The 19330-nt window shown below is 35.9% G+C and overlaps 1 protein-coding gene across 1 annotated transcript; it reads left to right on the top strand.

Moving 5' to 3' along the window:
• Positions 1 to 236: 236 nt before the first annotated feature.
• On the top strand, positions 237 to 19254 carry LOC129307281 (calcium-transporting ATPase 3, endoplasmic reticulum-type-like). The gene is made up of 14 exons (XM_054948205.1): positions 237 to 480; positions 656 to 773; positions 1028 to 1078; positions 1257 to 1290; positions 1605 to 1622; positions 2003 to 2139; positions 4765 to 4839; positions 5151 to 5196; positions 5947 to 6006; positions 6114 to 6194; positions 10780 to 10865; positions 18200 to 18301; positions 18962 to 19054; positions 19165 to 19254. Exons 1-14 carry the CDS (start codon positions 461 to 463, stop codon positions 19252 to 19254), a joined length of 1011 nt encoding a protein of 336 aa, XP_054804180.1. The 5' UTR covers positions 237 to 460.
• Positions 19255 to 19330: the final 76 nt, after the last annotated feature.

The raw sequence follows: 19330 nt of genomic DNA, 5'->3' as shown, positions 1-19330 counted from the left end.
TAAACTGTCCATTAAACATTTTTGGGGTGCAGCTCTAAACTGGGCTTTGTTCACTAGACAGCTTACATACCGAGGAAGTTTGCTCAAGAATTGTGGGCCGAACCACAAAAGGCCAGTAGGCCCAACATGACAATGTCGGGGCCGCAGCTGGTTGGTTTGCTCGGCGTCGGGGAATTGTGCGGAGTACTTGCAAGAGTTGTGCGCTCGCAAGTCACTGGGTCACAACTATTCGGTTTTCGTTCGGCTCCCCAAGAAAAGAAGTCCATTGGCAAAAGCACGTCATAAGCGGAGGTGAAATGGAGTTTCGTGTAAACCAAGCATGCTGAAAACTGAAATTGAAAGCCAAGGAAAATGGGATTCATGCGCTCTCGCTCTCCATGATTGAAGCAACACTCTCAACACTCAAAGCCGAAGGCTCTCAGTTCCGATCCACATTGGCATTCTACGATGGACGACGCATATGCCAGATCTATTCCTGAGGTAATCGTCGTTCGTGCCTTGTACGTCTGGACACCGTGGGAGATTAAAAAAGAAAATTTTAGTCTGAAATTGTTTCACCACCTTTGCTCGGCAATATTTCTTCACGCGTTTCGTTCGAGTTGATAGCTTCCTTTTAAAAATCCGGATGCAAGATTTATCCCTTTCCAATTCTCAGATGTGCTGCTCCGGTGCTTCTGAGATGGAATCACTTTTTACATACTTTCGGGCATCCAGATGGCAGGACTCTTATCAAGTCGCACAAATTAAAACAAGGGACAACCGACATTGATCTCGTATAAATTTGTTCTCTCAGAAAGTTGGCTACCGACTTTCTGTGAATTTCATTTCCACGCTTCACAAAATACACAGGACAGACCCAGCATAACTTGCCCAAAGCGTTCTCAATCTGCGTCTATGATTCAACTAATACTGTGCTCATTAGAACTGAAATCGTTAAAACTCACTACCTGCACAATTTTTTCCTTAGACAGTATAGTGAATTCTGATACTCTTTTCTTCTTATTTCTTGTTCTTAAATCCTATGTAGGTACTCGATTTCTTTGGAGTGGACCCAACAAAAGGTCTTTCTGATGGTCAGGTACTTGGGTGTATATTTTATATGCTTTTTTCTGGCTTCGATGTAGAAATAAGAGGTCTATACATGTAAGCGCGATTTTACGTTCACCTTCGACAATGAAAACTGTGACGGTCTACATGCTTTCACGCCCAATTTGTTGAGAGTTTTTTTTTAAAAAAATTTTACTTTCATTTTGCAGGTGGCACAGCATGCCAGACTTTATGGTATAAACGGTATGTCTTTTCTAGCAGGGGCATGTACTTGCATCTAATTTTTCCTTTTACTGTTACTCATGTAAAAGTGTAATGGAGAAATGCAGTTTGTCCTGAAACAAATTTACATTTTTTGTATCACTTAATTAGTGACTTTCATTCTTTATGTTGCTGGTATACATGATAGTAATTACTCTCAAAGTAATATCGAGGGAATTCACCTTCTGGCTTTTATTTTCAGTCTTTTATCAATTAAGTTTTCATTTGGTGCCATTTTATTTGCTTCCTGACATTCTCCCCTTTTTCTGTTGCATGTTCCTCCATTTGCTCCACAGTGCTGCCGGAAGAAAGAAGTAAGTATATGGCATCTGATCTTCCTTCTTCAAAATGCTCTTCTTTTCATAATATTTCACGTCTTGGTGTGATCGTTTTGGGCAATTCTTTGACCCTGGCAAGCTTTGTTTTAATCTTCTCAGTCATTTTAGGCAACTAGGTTGCTTCATGTATTAGAATGGAATGGATGGTAGTCATTTGGAGATTGTGCAAAAAGTCCGTTTGTGCATGAGTTGTGCACTTTAAGTTGATCTGTTATTATGGCCAAAAAGTTCCATCTGTTATATCATTGCTAATTGAGGTCTTATGGTTTTAGCTCAATTATTTTTATGTTTATGCCAACCCTTACTGTGATCTAGATTTAGCGTAATGAGCTGATTCTTATGAAATCTCTATGCAGGGGCTCCTTTTTGGAAATTGGTCTTGAAACAATTTGATGATTTGCTTGTGAAGATATTAATAGCAGCTGCACTTATCTCTTTCATTCTGGCTTTAATCAATGGAGAAACGGGCTTAATGGCATTTCTGGAGCCTTCTGTAAGATATATATACCCTTCCTAGCTTTGTTTGTTGTTTGAATAGGGAAAATTTTTCATGAAATCACTAGTTCAGATTGCTGAGTGAAGACAATTGATGATTAAGACTAAAATTTGGATATTAGAGATTTAATTGGTGAATTTCAATTGTGAACTAGGGATTCTGATGTAGCCGCTGTACATGTGCAGACCTATAAGAGAAAATCAAGGGGGCAACCGAGCTTAGAAAAGAAATACCAAGCGGGTTAGGATTAATATCCAAAGGGTCCCGAAATCAAGGATTAGATCACAATGTTTTGTAGGGTGGCTTAGATGCAGTATAGACACTGGAGTCACCTTTTGCTTGCCTTATTATTCTGTTGTTGTCTTGGTTAGCACTCAAGACATGTTTTGAAAGTCAGATAGAAGTGAGGAGAGTGGTGGTCTCTCGAACACCATTGAAGGGCCTGTTCTGTTGCTGTTTAGTTCTTATTATTGTAATTGTGTTCAGTATTAGGGAGTAGGGTTTTGGCCAGAATCAATGACTTCCTTTTTGTAACACTGATTTGGTTGTTTTGCTTTAATATCAAAACCTCAGTATTTCCCTAAATTTGTCATTCCTTGCATTTATTTTCTGTTAAGGAATTTATCATAGAGCAGAGTTCTATCAGATTCTATCCAGTTTAGATAGGGTTTCCTGTCCTAGCTTATTGTTTGGTTGTTTCCTAATTCTTGTTGAATGCATGTGCTTGAGGGTTACTATATCATGTGTTATATTGGAACTATATTTTTTTTAATTCTTTTTCATCAAGCAGTACACATTCAGTGTTGAATTACCTTATTGAAGTCGAGCTTTTACCATTGCAACTTGCTAGTGGAAGTAGTACAAAATTACAAATTGATGGAGGTGAACTAGTAACTTGGAGGATTTGATAACTCAAGAAGGTGGACAAAATTTGATGTTTTAGCATAGGATTTGCAATGGCAATGTGAAGAAAGCTCTCAAGAAAATAAAAAATGGTAGAGTTATAGGACTTGATAATATCCTTATTGTAGTGTGGAAATGTTTAGGCTAAAAAGGGGTGTTGTGGCTAATGAAGCTATTTAATGAGATTTTATGATCCAAGAATATACCTGAAGAATGGAGAAGAAGCACTTTAATTCCTGTTTACAAGAATAAAGGGCATATTAAGAATTGTGCAAATTATAGAGATTAAACTTATGAGTCATACCATTTGATTCATATTGAGAAGGACTACAACATAAGAGATATATTTACTAAGGGGATTAATGAAAAGGTATTGGAGGAAAGGAAGAGACTTATATATGGTTTTCATTAATTTGAAAAAAAAGTTATGATCGTGTGCCAAGAGAACTACCTTTGAAAGCCTTGGAAAAGAAAGGTGTCCATGTTGCATGGATCAAAACTAAAGAAGATATGTATAAGGGAGTAGCAATTGGTGTAAGAACATTTAGTGGTGAGACAAACAACTTTCTTATATGGATTGGCCTATATTAGGGATTATTCTTGAGCCCTCATTTGATCTATTTTTGGATGTTCTAGTTAAGCATGACAAAGAAGTCCCCAATGGGTAACAACTAGTGTAGAAACATTTAGTGGTGGGATAAATAACTTTCCTATAAGGGTTGACCTACATTAGGAACCATCCTTGAGCCCTTATTTGACCTGGTTTGAGATGTTCTAAATAAGCATATACACAAGTCCCCAAATGCATTTTTTTTGCTGATGATATAATTCTCATTGTGGAGTCAAGGGAAGAGATTAACTCTAAATTTGAGTTATAGAGAAAGACCTTGGAGTTGAAGGGTTTCTGCTTGAATAAGAGTAAAGCAAAATATATGCATTGCAACTTTGATAAGAGATCGATTAGTAGTAATTTGGAGGTTAGATTGGGATATCATATCATATCACAAGTGACAAAGTTTAGATATTTGTGAGCAATTATTCAAAATGATAGTGGAATTGATGAGGATGTTTCACATAAAACACAAGTTAGGCAGTTCAAATGAAGAAAGGCTACATGAATTATTTATGATTGGAAAGTACGTAATAAACTTAAAGAGAAGTTTTATTGATCTGCTGTAAGATTGGGTATGTTATATGGTTGTGAATGTTGGGCTTTAAATGGATGACAAGAACATAAAGTTGGACTGACAGAGATGGGGATGCTAAAATTGATGTGTGGGTGTACAAGAAAAGAAAAGATTTGTAATTATTGTATACGGGAAAGAATTGGTGTAGCATCTATTTAGGAGAAAATGGTATAAAATCCTTTAAGGTGATTTGGATATGTACAAAAAGTCATGGGAGATACTAGTAAAGAGGGTGAAACAAATAGTCTTGAATCCTATTAAGAGTGGTAGAAGAAGAGTTAGGAGAACAATCAATGAAATTATTGAAAAGATCTTTTGGTTGACAATATATCCAAAGATTTGATTGTTGATAGAGTATAATGATGCCATGCTATCCATATTGTTGACCGTACTTAGTGGGTTAAGGCTTCTTGTTGTTGTTAGTTAGTTAGTAAATGTGCTAAATGTTTCTGTATGAATCTGTCAGTTTTGCCTTTTCTGTCAGGTTTATCAAATGTGTAATCTTCTTGTCTTAATTTCAAATTATGTACAGGTTATTCTAATGATATTGGCTGCAAATGCAGCAGTTGGGGTGATTACAGAAACAAATGCTGAAAAGGCTCTTGAGGTAAATTTCAAATAACAATTCTGAGCTTGCATCATTCTTCTGGACAATATTTTACTTCACATTTTTTGGACAATTTTTTCCCTACCCTAAATTAACTCATTTGGATTTCAAATTATTTATATTTTTCAATTTTCAATCTTAGTTTTTAATGAATTCACTACTTGTACTTGCTTTCAACAACATTTGCCTGATGAAAATGCCCTTCTGGAAAGTTTAAATTTTGAGACTTTTTCTATTTTGGGAATGCTTTATATTGGTCAGTTGAAGTTTACCTCAGATTGATACTTTTTTTTTTCCTCTGTATATTTTAGGAGCTACGGGCCTATCAAGCTGATGTTGCAACTGTACTTCGAAATGGTAATGGGAACCATTTATAGTAATACGTGCGAGGCTCTATTAACTATTGATTTGATGAGCTTTTTGGATTTTAACACGTCTGATTCAATGAGTGTGGTTATTTCCTTGCTGTATCAGCAGATTACAATCTTGGAGGTCCTTTTATCAGATTTTTTTGTCACGCACTTTGGTTATAGTTTGTTGTGTAGTTCTCTGCTTTGTCTTTGTCGCATAATGGAATATTCTCAACTTTCTACTGTTTTGTTCCTCATTTTGAAGGGTTCAAGGGATTACAATTAAGAAGAAATATGAGATGAAATCATTTTGTATGATTGGTCTGATTTAGTAAATATTCCTCCTGGAGCCTAACTAACTGCTGTTAGGAATTGTATACTTTTTCCTCTCTAAGCATGTGGTTTATATTTCCTGCTTGACTTGTGTCTATTCTTTAGCTTTGTGCTGACAAGTCCTCAAAATATTTGAACTCATTTTTTGTTGATGCCGCATCTTTTTAGACTGTTGTCCATATTCTGAACATAAGTCCTAGCGCTTGTCATGGAAGAATGGAAAAAAGAAAGAAAAGGGAAAAACAGTAGTTAATTTGGGTGTCAATTTTTGCTCCATCCATGTTCTTAGTGTGCTGAATTTTCTTTACATGAGTTCTTTCATCTGCCATGGTGAAATTATGAAAATCTTAAATGAATTGCTTAAAACACATCATATTTATGTTTGAGATTGTTTGGATTTTAAAGCAGGATCTATCTTCTGCAGGTTGTTTTTCCATACTTCCAGCAACTGAAATTGTTCCTGGCGATATTGTGGAAGTTTCTGGTAAGCTGATTATGTAATGCCTACAGATCAACTGAATTATTTAAATTTTAAATATTATCCTGTAGGAATGAAAGTCACTATCCGTGTTTTGTCTGTGTATTGAAAAGTTGGGTGCAAAATTCCTGCTGATATGAGGATGATTGAGATGCTGAGTAATGAAGTACGTGTTGATCAGGCTATTCTTACAGGTACACCTGCTGCACATGTCTTACACTAAATACAACAAGAAAAGCTTTATCTTACTATGTGGGGTCAGCTATATGGATTGCTCCACTCCATTGTGTTCTATCAACAGCTAATCCTTAGAATAGAAATTTTAAATGGCTCCTATGTCAAGCATTTTCACCATAAATGAACAATGGTTTTACAATTTAATGTTTGCTTGTTTGGAAGCTAAATGTAGGCATAGTGCAGCTGTAAGGGAAGCAAGCAAGGGAAAAAACAGAAAGAACTTTCTCTGCATGCATCCTAAGGAGGGATGTGTTCTGTCCATGGCTCTAGAACAGTGCAGTTCCCTCCAGTTTTATTTTATATTATAGATTTATTGATAGATTTATCTTGATAGGATTGGTGTTCATTTATTTTCAAAATTTATATTTTAAAAGCAACAACAAAGCTGTTGATAAAAACAAATAAAAGGACCACTTCACTCCATGTGCCTAACTAAAGCTGTTCAAAGAGTAAACTGAAAAAGAAATGAGTGGGTGCATTGTTGCTTTTAAAATATAAAAACAACAACAACAACAAGCCTTTATCCCACTAGGTGGGGTCGGCTACATGGATAGCAAGACGCCATTGTGCTCTATCATTTATTAAGCTTTTAGAAATATTATTAATTAAGAGATCACGTTCAACAACTTCCAAGAGTGTTCTCTTAGGCCTTCCTCTACCTCTCTTAATCGGACTCAAAGTTATATGTTCCACTCTTCTCACTGGTGCCTCCCTTGGTCTTCTTTGTACATGCCCAAACCATCTCAACCGATTTTCTACCATTTTTTCCTCAATAGGTGCCACCTTCACTTTTTCACGTATGTGTTCATTTCGAATTTTATCTTTACGTGTATGTCCGCACATCCATCGTAACATTCTCATCTCTGCTACTCCAACTTTATGCTCTTGCTGTCCCGTTAGAGCCCAGCATTCACTACTATATAACATTGCCGGTCTGATAGCAGTACGATAAAACTTTCCTTTAAGTTTATTAGGCACCTTACGGTCACAAATAACTCCTTTAACTTTTCTCCAATTAAACCACCCACTTGAATTCTATGTGAAATATCTCCACTGATTTCGCCATCATTTTGAATAATGGGTCCCAAATATCTAAACTTTTCCACTTAAGGTATAATTTGATCTTCCAATTTCACTTCCAAATTATTTTCGAATAGTCCTTTATCAAATTTACAATATAAATATTCCGTCTTACTTCTACTCAGACGAAAACCTTTCGACTCCAATGTCCTCCTCCATAACTCAAGTTTGCAATTAACCTCTTCTCTTGTCTCTGCTATAAGAACTATATCATCCGCGAAGAGCATACATTTCGGGATTTCCTCTTGAATATGTTCCGTCAAAACATTTAAAATCAAGTTGAACAAATAAGGACTCAGAGATGATCCCTGATGTAGTCCAATCTTTATAGGAAAATTTTTTGTTTGACCACTAGGCGTTCTTATACTAGTTTTTACCCCCTCATACATATCTTGTATGGCTTTAATATAAGCAATCCGTACTCCCTTTTTTTCCAACGCTTTCCAAAGCACTTCTCTTGGTATACGGTCATAAGCTTTTTCCAAATCAATAAAAACCATGTGTAGATCTTTATCTTTACAACGATACTTTTCCATTAATCCCCTTAGTAGATAAATCGCCTCTGTAGTTGATCTACCTGGCATAAAACCAAATTGATTCTCAGAAATACTTGTCTCCAATCTCAACCTGTGCTCAATTACTTTCTCCCACAATTTCATTGTGTGGCTCATGAGTTTAATCCCTCTATAGTTAGTACAATTCTGAATATCTCCTTTATTTTTATAAATAGGAATTAATGTACTTCTCCTCCACTCATCAGGCATTTTCTTGGACCGTAAAATCACATTAAATAACTTAGTTAACCATCTCACCCCTTCTTCACCTAAACATTTCCACGCTTCGATAGATATACAATCAGGTCCGTTAGCTCTACTATTTGCCATTTTCTTAAGAGCTTCCTTTACCTCCTTATCACGTATTTTTCGATAGAATGACAAATTTTGTTCTCCTTCACCAGTTACTAAATCCTCCAAGTTACTAGATGAATCCTCTCCATCATTGAAAAGTTTAGAAAAATAAGTCTCCCATCTATTTTTAATTTCATCATCTGTAACTAAAATTCTTCCCTCTTCATCCTTAATACACCTTACTTGTTCTAGATCTCTTGATTTTCTTTCCCTACTCTTGGCAATCTTATAAATATTTTGCTCTCCTTCCTTCGTCTCAAGGTTCTTATAAAATTCTTCAAAAGCTTTAGAACGAGCTTCACCCACAGCTCTCTTAGTTTCCTTCTTAGCCATACGGTACCTCTCCCAATTTTCTTCATTGTTACACAAATGTATGGCTTTAAAACAGTTCTTCTTATACTTGATTTTGTCCTGTACACTATTATTCCACCACCAAGACTCCTTATCTCTCGGACCAGAACCTTTCGATTCTCCCAAAACTACTTTTGCAACCTCCCGTATCTTTTTAGCCATATCCTCCCATATGATGTTAGCACTTCCCTGAGAATCCCAAATTCCTTTATCCAAAAGATTTCGCTTGAAAATATCTTGCTTCTCACCTTTTAATTGCCACCACCTAATCCTTGGTTTTACTACTTGTCGACGTTTTTGGATTTGACTCATAATACACACATCAAGGACTAGGACCCTATGTTGTGTCGTTACAGCATCTCCAGGGATCACCTTACAATTTTTACAAAGTTTTCTATCTGTGTTCCTAACCAAAAGAAAATCAATCTGCGACCTTGAGGCTCCACTTTTGTAGGTGATGAGATGCTCATCTCTCTTCTTGAAACAAGTGTTGGCAATCTTAAAATCATACGCCAATGAGAAATCAAGAAGAGTTTGCCCTTCATTGTTTAGCTCTCCAAAACCAAAACCACCATGCACCCTCGCATACTGACCAGCTTCCTTCCCGACATGCCCATTAAAGTCTCCTCCAATAAAAATCTTTTCACTCTGTGGTATGTGTCGAATCAACCCCTCCAGATCCTCCCAAAATAATTCCTTAAGACTGGCTTCTGTCCCGACTTACGGCGCATAAGCGCTAACAATATTAACAGTCTCACGTCCAATTATCATTTTTAAAGAAATAATTCTGTCTCCAATTCTGCTAACTTCTACAACGTTCTTCTTCCACTCCTTATCTATAATGATGCCTACTCCATTGCGTGCACTTACTTTTCCTGTATATCAAAGTTTGAAACCTTGAATATCCTTAGCTTCTTCTCCACGCCATTTTGTTTCTTGCAAGCAAAGGATATTGATTTTCCTTTGAATCATAACCCCTACAACCTCTACAGATTTATAATTTAATGTCCCAACATTCCAAGTACCAAATCTAATTTTGCTCTTATGGACTAACTTCTTTAGCCGCGTGCGTCCAGAATGACGCGGTAGCCCTTGCTCATTTAACACTACATCCGGGCGCCGATGCAGCGGCTCTAACTCACTTATCACTGTACTCGAGCCATGCAGCGCGTTACTTACGGGCAACGACCTAGCATTAACATTATAACGTCTATTGTCCATGTTCATGATAGATTCAACAAATTTTTACATTGGCTGTTGATGGCCTAACACAACCCTCCTCCTTTCCATGCTTTTAAGTAAAATGCCTATATGTATAAGTATTTTTTGGCCATTGTGTATCTTTGTATATTATGTGCATACTTGTGCATGTTGTGGAGAATACAAATGCATATGTTACAAATAATTAGTGCTGGTATCATGGGGTTTGAAATCTAGGGTAATTGAGGGCTGGTTTGGGAATTTATTACAATAAACAAGATCTGGAAAAGGAAATATATTTCCAGATCTGACATGGTTAAGAGCTGACTAAATCCCCTCATTATTACCTTGATTTCAGCAATGATTTTGTGTCATATTTCCTCCCTCTAATTTTGTATTCTTTCCTTTTATTCTCTTCTAGTCGTTGGGCATTTAATTCCCTCAATCATTGTATTTTGTTTGCCCTTTTCATTTTCTGGAGCATGCCTACATGCCTAACTTTTCTCTGGCTAGCCTATTTATTTCAAGTTTGTTTCTCTTAACCTTGTATCATACGATTTCACTCAACTTCAATAAAATAATTCCTTGTAATTTTCAATTAGTCGTGTCTAAATTAAGTTTTTGATTTTAGCATTTTGTTTATGATTTGAATTACAGCCAGTTATGTTCTATATCCTATGTTTGGAAGAGTTTACAAGAAAAGTACAATAAAATGGATGGCATGGAATGGTTTATAATCCCCACCCAAACATTACCCTAATTGAACAAACCTTTCTAATGTGCTTGTGGGAAATCTATTAATATTAGATTATGGAGGTATATTTGTATTTTTTTTAGCATAATGCTGGTCATTCTATCCTTGACCCTTCTAATTTGCAGGGTCACTGAAATTAGGTTTTTTGAGAAGGAAGGGTCTTGGATGCTATCTCTTGCTTTTCAATTAAATCCTGACCGAGGCATGCTCACTGATTTATTGATTTTCTTTTTATCGATATGATGATAGGTGAGAGCAACTCTGTGGAAAAAGAGCTTGAAACTACCACAGCAACAAATGCTGTATATCAAGACAAAACAAACATATTGTTCTCGGTGAGAATGATGAATCCTTTGTTAAAACATGTTACTGCCTTGGAATCTGGTTAAAAAAAAAAAGATAAAAGTGATTTGGAAATTTTCTTTTACAATCAGGTTTTTACTACGAATCCTATAGGTAATAATGCACAATCAGTGTCACTGCTGAAGTATTTATCTGATACAATTCCTTTGTACACAAAAAAGATTCTGGTTGGCACTTGGTACTATTTATTAACAGATTTTATAGCAATACTTTGGCTTTTCTGTTAACAATTCAAGTGTTAGTTCTATTAATTGTGAAAATTGATTGTCATGAGATGAAGATAGGTTTCACTGAAGTGGTCCAACTTAGTTTTTAGTATGCAAAGGCAAATTTTTTTGGTAAATGTATATATAGGCAATTTGATCCTGAATGAGGTTTGTTGGGTCAACTGATGATTTCAGTTTCTTCAGTTCTCCTTCATTTCCGATTTCAGTTTTTCATTGTTACTGAATTATTTAAGTTTCTTTAGGATTAACAGCTTTTGCTGCGAATTATTTCTTATTTTTGTAAAAACCTCTTATGTTATTGCGTTATATTTTACATGTATAAACCTTTTCTGATCTATCTATTGTGAATTTTATATTCTTCTATTCTTATTTATTTTAAGCTGCTAGCCAGTGGCAGTCTCTAGCATCCACAATGACCATTTTTACTGGTGCTTCTTATGTTCCGATACATTTCTACCATGGATATTTGAATTAACCAAGTTACAACAACAATAACAACGACAAGTTTTATCCCACTAGGTGAAGTTAGTTGTATGGATTATATAACACCATTGTATTTTATCATTTATTAAGCTTTTAAAACTATTGTTGATCAAGATGTCTCGATCAACAACTTTCAAAAGTGTTCTCTTTGGCTTTTCTCTGCCCCTCTTGATAGGGCTCAAAGTTATCTATTTCACCTTTTTCACTAGTGCCTCCTATAATCTTCTTTGTACATGTTCAAACCACCTCAGACAATTTTCTACTATTTTCCTTCAATAAGTGTGATGCTCACTTTTATCCATATGTGCTCATTTTGAGTTTTGTCTTTATGTGTATGTCCGCACATTCATTTCAACATTTTCATTTCTGCTATTCCAACTTTATGTTCTTGCTGTCTTGTTATAGCCTAATATTCACTACCATATAATATTGTTAGTCTTATAGCAGTTCGATAAAACTTTCCTTTAAGTTTATTAGGTACCTTATGATTGTAAATAATTCCTTTAGTCTTTCTCCAATTAAACCACTCAGCATGTATCTTATGTGCAATATCTCTATTAATTTCCCTATTATGTTAAATAATCGCTCTCAAATATTTAAACTTTTTATTTGAGGTATAATTCGATCACCCAATTTTACTTTTAAATTATCACTCACTGACCTCTTATTAAAATTATAATGTAGATATTTGTCTTACTCCTATTCAGCTGAAAACCTTTTGACTACAATGTCCTCCTCTATAACTTAAGTTTACAATTAATCTCTTTGCTTGTTTCCACAATAAGAAATATAGCATCCGCGAAAAGCATATATTTAGGGATTTTCTTTTGAATTTATTCAGTCAAAACGTCAAGACTAGGTCAAACAAATAAGGATTCAAAGATGATCTCTGATGCAGTCTTATCTTTATAGGAAAGTCTTTTGTTTTGCCGCTAGACGTTCTTATACCAATTGTTGCTTCCTCATACATGTCTTGTATTGTTCGAATATAGGCAACTTGGACACCTTTTTTTCCCAATGCTTTCCAAAGTATTTTTGTCGATACATGATCATAAGCTTTTTCAAAATGAATGAAAGCTATATGTAAATCTTTACCTTTGCATTGATATTTTTTCATTAATTTCCCTTAATAGATAAATTGCTTCTGTAGTCGCCCAACTTGGCATAATGCCAAACTGATTTTCAAAAATATCAGTTTCTAATCTCAACCTATGCTTAATCACTTTTTCCCACAATTTCAATGTATGACAAATAAAGTTTAATCCCTCTGTAGTTAGCACAAGTTTGAATATCTCCTTTCTTTTTGTAAATAGGAATTAAGTTGCTTTTCCTCCAATCATCAGGCATTCTCTTGGACTGTAAGATCTTATTAAATAACTTAATTAACCATCGCACCTCTTCTTCACCTAAACATTTTCACACTTCGATAGGGATACAATGAGATCTATTGACTCTACCATTTGTCATTATTTTTAAAGCTTCTTTTACCTCCCAATTATGTATTTTTTTATATAATGACAAATTTTGTTCTCCTTCAAGAGTACTAAATCCTCCAAGATTGATGAACCCTTGCCATCATTGAAAATTTATAAAAGTAGGTCTCCCATTTGTCTTTAATATCATTATATGTGACCAAAACATTTCCCTCTTCATCCTTTATATATCTTGTTCAAAATTTCTTAATTTTCTTTCCTTACTCTTACATTCTTATAATTTTTTTGCTCTCCATCCTTTATTTCAAGACCATTATAAAACTCTGCAAATGCTTTAGAACAAGTTTCACTCACCGCCTTCTTAGCTTCTCTTTTAGCCATGCGATACCTTTCCTAATTTTCATCATTATTACACAAATGGATGACTTTAAAACACTCCTTTTTATGCTTGATTTTTTCTTGTACACTATCATTCGACCACGAAGACTCCTTGTGGAATTTTCAGAGAGGAAAAATTGTATTATATCATTCATTTTCTATTGTACAAATTGGTCCTATATGTGCAAATTAAGATAGATAAAAACTGATAAATACTAATAAAGCCAAATTATGATCCTAATAAATGCTAATTATTTACAATAATGACATAATATTCCCACGCTCCTCCTCAAGTTGGATCATAGATGCTAATCATGTCTAACTTGCTTATACAACTCTCAAATGTAGGTTTAGGTAGTCCCTTCATTAGCAAATTTGTAGCTTGTAACTTTGTAGGTAGGTATGTCAGACGTACAATGCCTCTTTTTACTTTCTTTTTGATAAAATGTCTATCCACTTTAACATGTTTAGATCTCTCATGCTGTACAGGATTCAATGTCATGCTTATAGTAGCCTTGTTATCACAATATAATTTCATTGATGGATCAATTTTGACTTGTATTTCTTTTATGACCCTTCTTATCCATGGTTCTTTTGTAATTCCTTGAGCTAATGCTCTCAATTCTGACTCAGCACTGCTTCTAGATACAACTCTTTGCTTTTGACTTTTTCAGGTAGTTTCCCACACAAACAAGCAATAGCTAGAGGTGAATCTCCTGTCTCCATAGGTCCCCCCCAGTCTGCATCTGTGAAAATCTCAATTGTCCTTTGATCATGCTTCTTGAATAACAATCCCTTACCAGGTGTACCTTTAAGGTATCCGAGAATCCCATATATAACTTCTAGGTCTCTCTTCCTTGGATCACACATGTATTGACTCACTACACTGACTGCAAAAGCAATATCTGGCCTCATATGGATTGATAAATCAGCTTCCCAACTAGTCTCTGATATCTGTCTTTATCAATGGTTTCTTCTTTCTCCTTGTCTTCTTTTTCTTCAACTTTATTATCAGAGTTGTCTTCTCCTTCTGACTCCTCAATGCCACTTTTCTTAGGCGCTTCTTCTTTTTTGAGACCACAATAGGCGTTTCCTTAGGTTTTCCAACCTAACATGCCAATTTCCCTGAGAAGATCAAGTATATATTTCCTTTGAGATACATATATGCCTTGTTTTGACCTAACAACTTCCATCCCGAGAAAATATTTCAAGTTTTCAAGATCCTTAACTTCAAATTCCTTACCACAGATGGTTTTTATCCTCGCTATTTTGTCAACATGATCTCCTGTAAGGATTATATCATCAACATACACAATGAGGATGCACTTCTTAGCTCCCTCAACCTTAACAAATGTCATATAATCTGACAATCCTTGCTTGTAGCCTTATAACTTCAGGACCTTTGAGAATCTGTCAAACCATGCCCTAGGTGATTGTTTCAAGCCACACAATGATTTTTTTCAGTTGGCATACTTTGTCATTTTTGCCTCTATCAAACCCAGGAGGTAAAGTCATGTAGACTTCTTCCTTTAATTCTCCATTTAGAAAAGCATTTTTGATATCTAGTTGATGAAGATGCTATTCAAGGTTGGCTGCCATTGACAATATAATTCTAATAGTATTCAATTTTGCCACTAGCGTAAATATCTCTTTGTAGTCTATGTCGTAAGTTTGGGTGAGCTACTAACTGTGCTTTCAACTTGTCAAGTGTGCTATTAGCTTTATACTTTGGGGTAAAGACCCACTTGCAACTAACCAATTTCTTACCTCTAAGTCTTTTAACAATCTCCCATGTTACATATTTCTCTAGAGCTCTTATTTCCTCCATAACTGCATTTCTCCATTTTGGTATTTCCAATACCTCTTGGATGTTGTTGGGAATAACAACTTTTTTCAAATTAGTGATGAAGGCTTAGTAACTAGGAGAGAAAGCCTTGTAGGATATATGCTTCTGAATCGGATGCAAAGTACAAGACTGAGGTTGTTTCCGAAGGGCAATAGGTAGATCAAGATAAGTAGATTCACTTCTTTGTTCTGAGTCATCTGGCTCACTAGATGGATCAATCTTTGGTACGTCAGCTTTAGGGACTACCTTTGGTTTGACTTTCTTGGTGCCTCAGGTACAAGTTGCTCACTATCTTTTATTTTCTTCTTCTTTTGAGTGTAAACTAACAACTCCCCTTTTGTGGTCTTTCCACATCTTCCTCTATTTTCTTGTTTTCCTCCAACTTTGGCATAAGAGAAGAGGTTGGTGAAGGCGGGATGTTGGACAAAGGTAAGGGTGATGGTTCTGGTAAAGGAGATAAGGACTCAAGAAGTACATATTCAGTGTTAGGTTTTGGTTCCCAAATTTGAGATTCACCTATATTCCGCTTGAATTGAGGAATTGGAATAAAAAGGAGTTTCTTCATGGAAGTAACATTGAGGCTTACAAGGATGCGTTTAGAAACAAGATCAAAACATTTATATCCTCTTTGAGTAGGAGAATAGCCAAGGAAGATATACTTGATAGCTCGAGGTTCAAGTTTACTGCTTTGGTGGATATGAACAAAAGTCGTGCACCCAAACACATGAAGCGGAAGTTTCAATGTGGGATGTAGGAAAAATACTCTACAATTTTTGGAGGGGGTTTCCAAGGCTAATATTTGACTAGGCATTCGGTTGATGAGATAGTTTACGGTTAAAATGGCACCCCCAATAAAACTTTGGCATATTGTAAGTGAACATGAGTGCTCTTGCAACTTCAAGGATATGTCTATTTTTCCTTTCTGCAATCCCATTTTGTTAGGTTGCATGGGCACACGTATTGGTATGGACAATACCATGCATCTGGAGAAAATTACTCAAAGATTGGTTGAAGTATTCAGTACCATTGTCAGTGTGTAAAACTCGAATGCTAGTATTGAACTGGTTTTTGATTATGGTGAAAAAACTCATGAATATGGATGCAACCTTAGATTTGTTTTTTTAAAAGGTAAACCCAACAAACATGAGTATGGTCATCAATAAAGGAGAGGAACCATTTTGTTTGAGTACGGTTTGAAATGCGAGATGGTCCCCACAAATCACTGTGAATGATTGTGAAAGATTTGGTATGTGTGTATTTGGCTCTAGGAAAGGAAGTTCGATGGTGTTTGGCAATTTTACACACCTCATATTGGATTTCACTATGATTCAAGGTTAGGCATAAGGTTGGAAACAATCGCTGAAGGTAATAAAATTAGGGTGACCCATTCTCTTTTGCCATAACATAAAATCATGAACTTTAGAGGTAGATGCAGAATTACCAACAATAGGTGGGTTATCCACTCGAGTGATGACTTCTAAATAGTAGAGCCCCTCGTATTCTTGGGCATTGTCGATTGTCACACCAGATGATAGATCCTAGAAAACACAATGTGACAGGAGAAATTTAGCAAAACAATTGAGTGCCTGGTCAATTGACTGATTGAAAGTAAATTACAGTCAAGTTTTGGCACGTGGAGGACAGATTCCGAAATAATAGAATCTGATAGATGGATATTCCTTTTTCCTGCCATCGGTGCTAAGGAGCTATCTGCAATTTTCACTTTAACATTTCCAACACATGGGTGTAAGTGGTGAATAATGGATGACAACTTGTCATATAATCAGATGCCTCGAAATCCACAATCCAGACCACTGCACTTTGACTTGTCTTTAAAGCTTGAGGGAAAGACCCTCTTTTTTGCCACTAATGCCATGGGTGCAGATCTGGAATTATGCACAACACTGCATAAAGTAGCCAAAACACCACTCCTAGCACTTCAATCAAATGAGGGAAAGGCTTTCTGGTAGACTGAAATCAGAAGCCACAACCCAATATAACTCGAACCTAGCAAAACAGGGCACTAACAACACCATACGACCTAATATGGTTCGAAAATGATGTACCCATACACTAAATTGTGCTAGATCTGGCCGGAGAGTGCGTCGTTGCTGTCTGAGAAGGTCGCATCTTGAACGGAGCTTCCACGTGCTGTCGGAAGCTTGCTGACATAGTGAGCAGGGTGGCGCGTGTGGACCACATGCGCTGCCGTTTGTCGTTGCCCGTCTTGGGTTTCGCCGTTCAGAGCCTCTGAGTACGTCTAGGGTGGCGGTGAGATTCACAAACTCGCTCCACCATTGTCCACACAACGCCCTCACCTACTGTTCAGAAAGTCTCATTCTAGCCATTCCAGAACTAATCTAATTTGAATTTTTGAGCCTGATGCTCTGATACCATAGGGAATTTTCAAAGAGGAAAAATTGTATTATCTCATTCATTTTCTAATGTACAAACTGGTCCTATATATATATATATATATCAAGAGAGATAAAAACTAATAAATACTAATAAAGCCTAATTAATGATCCTAAAAATGCTAATTATTTACAATAATGACATAATATTCTCACACTCCTTATCTCTCGGACCAAAACTTTTTAATTCTTCCAAAACTTCTCTTATAATCTTCCTTACTTTTCTAGCTATATCCTCTCACAAGATGTTAGCACTTCTCCAAGACTCCCAAATTCCTTTAGCCAAAGATTCCGCTTGAAAATTTCTCACTTTTCACCTTTTAAATTGCCACCACCTAATCCTTGAAGTTATCACTTGTTGACACTTTTGGTTTTTACTTATAATATACACATCAATTACAAGGATTTTATTAATAATGTGGGTCTTGAATTCTTCTTTCACTTGCCAATTTGATTTCTGCAGAACGAAACCTATTTTTTCTTTGTAAGATTTTATTATCATAAAGGTTTAATTTTTACTTTCAGGGAACAGTTGTGGTTGCTGGTAGGGCAAGAGCAATTGTGGTGGGAGTTGGTCATAACACTGCCATGGGCAGCATACGTGATTCAATGTTGCAAACAGAAGATGTAAGGATTGTGTTTTGCCACTAAATGCTTTGATTGTGAGGCTATATCTTTATGCCTTTGTCTCAGCTGCTTATGGATGTTTTTCAATTTGTGATCCCGTGAACTGGCAGCCTTTTGACTTTGCTTATGATATCCAGAATGAAATCTGGATTTTGTCACTTCTACCAATCAAAGAAAGGAAAAGTCAGGTCTTGCATGTGACGGACAATCAATCATATATAATGGTCTAACATTATCAAGTTTAGTTTTGCTGCCTCTTGGTAATATACATTGTCTTATTGGTATTGGTGCTTGCCTTCTGTTAAATAGGGGTTGTCTCTTGCTGTAGATAGAGTATCAGGTGATCTTAGGTGGATGTATGATTTGGGCATACTTGTGGTAGAGTTCTCTAGGGTGCAAAAGACCTGATTAATGAGGTGGAGATTTAATAATGTGTGAAGATGGATCTTTTTGTGTAAAGCTTGCAGTCGTAACTAGTTATCGGTGTGGTTGAGCTATTCATGCAGCTGAGAAGGGATGATATTTAGTTGGTCAAAATGCTCTTAGGTCTTATTCTTGCACATTTCTACCCTTCCAGGATATGTAGATTAGAAAAACTAACCTGGACTTTCAAACTTGCATCTCGGTGCTAATGCATCTATATTCTACTTTTGGTTGCAGGAGGTGACACCATTGAAGAAGAAGCTGGATGAGTTTGGTACCTTTTTGGCCAAGGTGATTGCTAGTTGTATGCATTACATTTTAGTGTTCATTGTACGTTTGGACATTAATATGCAAGTGTTATCTCGCATTTTTTATTCATTTTATAATTTATAATACTTGATCAGATAAATTACACTAACATTATTGCATTTCCATATTAGCTGCTAGCAAATTCAGTTTTTGTTATGGTTCCTTTTGAATACTGGGTCCTGCATTTTATTGTCTGTCAAGATGCCATTTTGGTTTCCTGACCTACAGCTGACTTAAATAATTATAACTGATCCTTTTTCAAGCTTAATATGGTGCTTCAAATGATAAAATATATTG

Source organism: Prosopis cineraria, unplaced genomic scaffold, assembly GCF_029017545.1.
Source record: "Prosopis cineraria cultivar Desert tree isolate PC_DT_omini unplaced genomic scaffold, ASM2901754v1 PC3, whole genome shotgun sequence".
In the NCBI taxonomy this organism is placed as follows: Eukaryota; Viridiplantae; Streptophyta; class Magnoliopsida; order Fabales; family Fabaceae; genus Prosopis; species Prosopis cineraria.
Note: the sequence above shows the minus strand (reverse complement) of the source record. Positions and strands in the feature narration are given on the sequence as shown.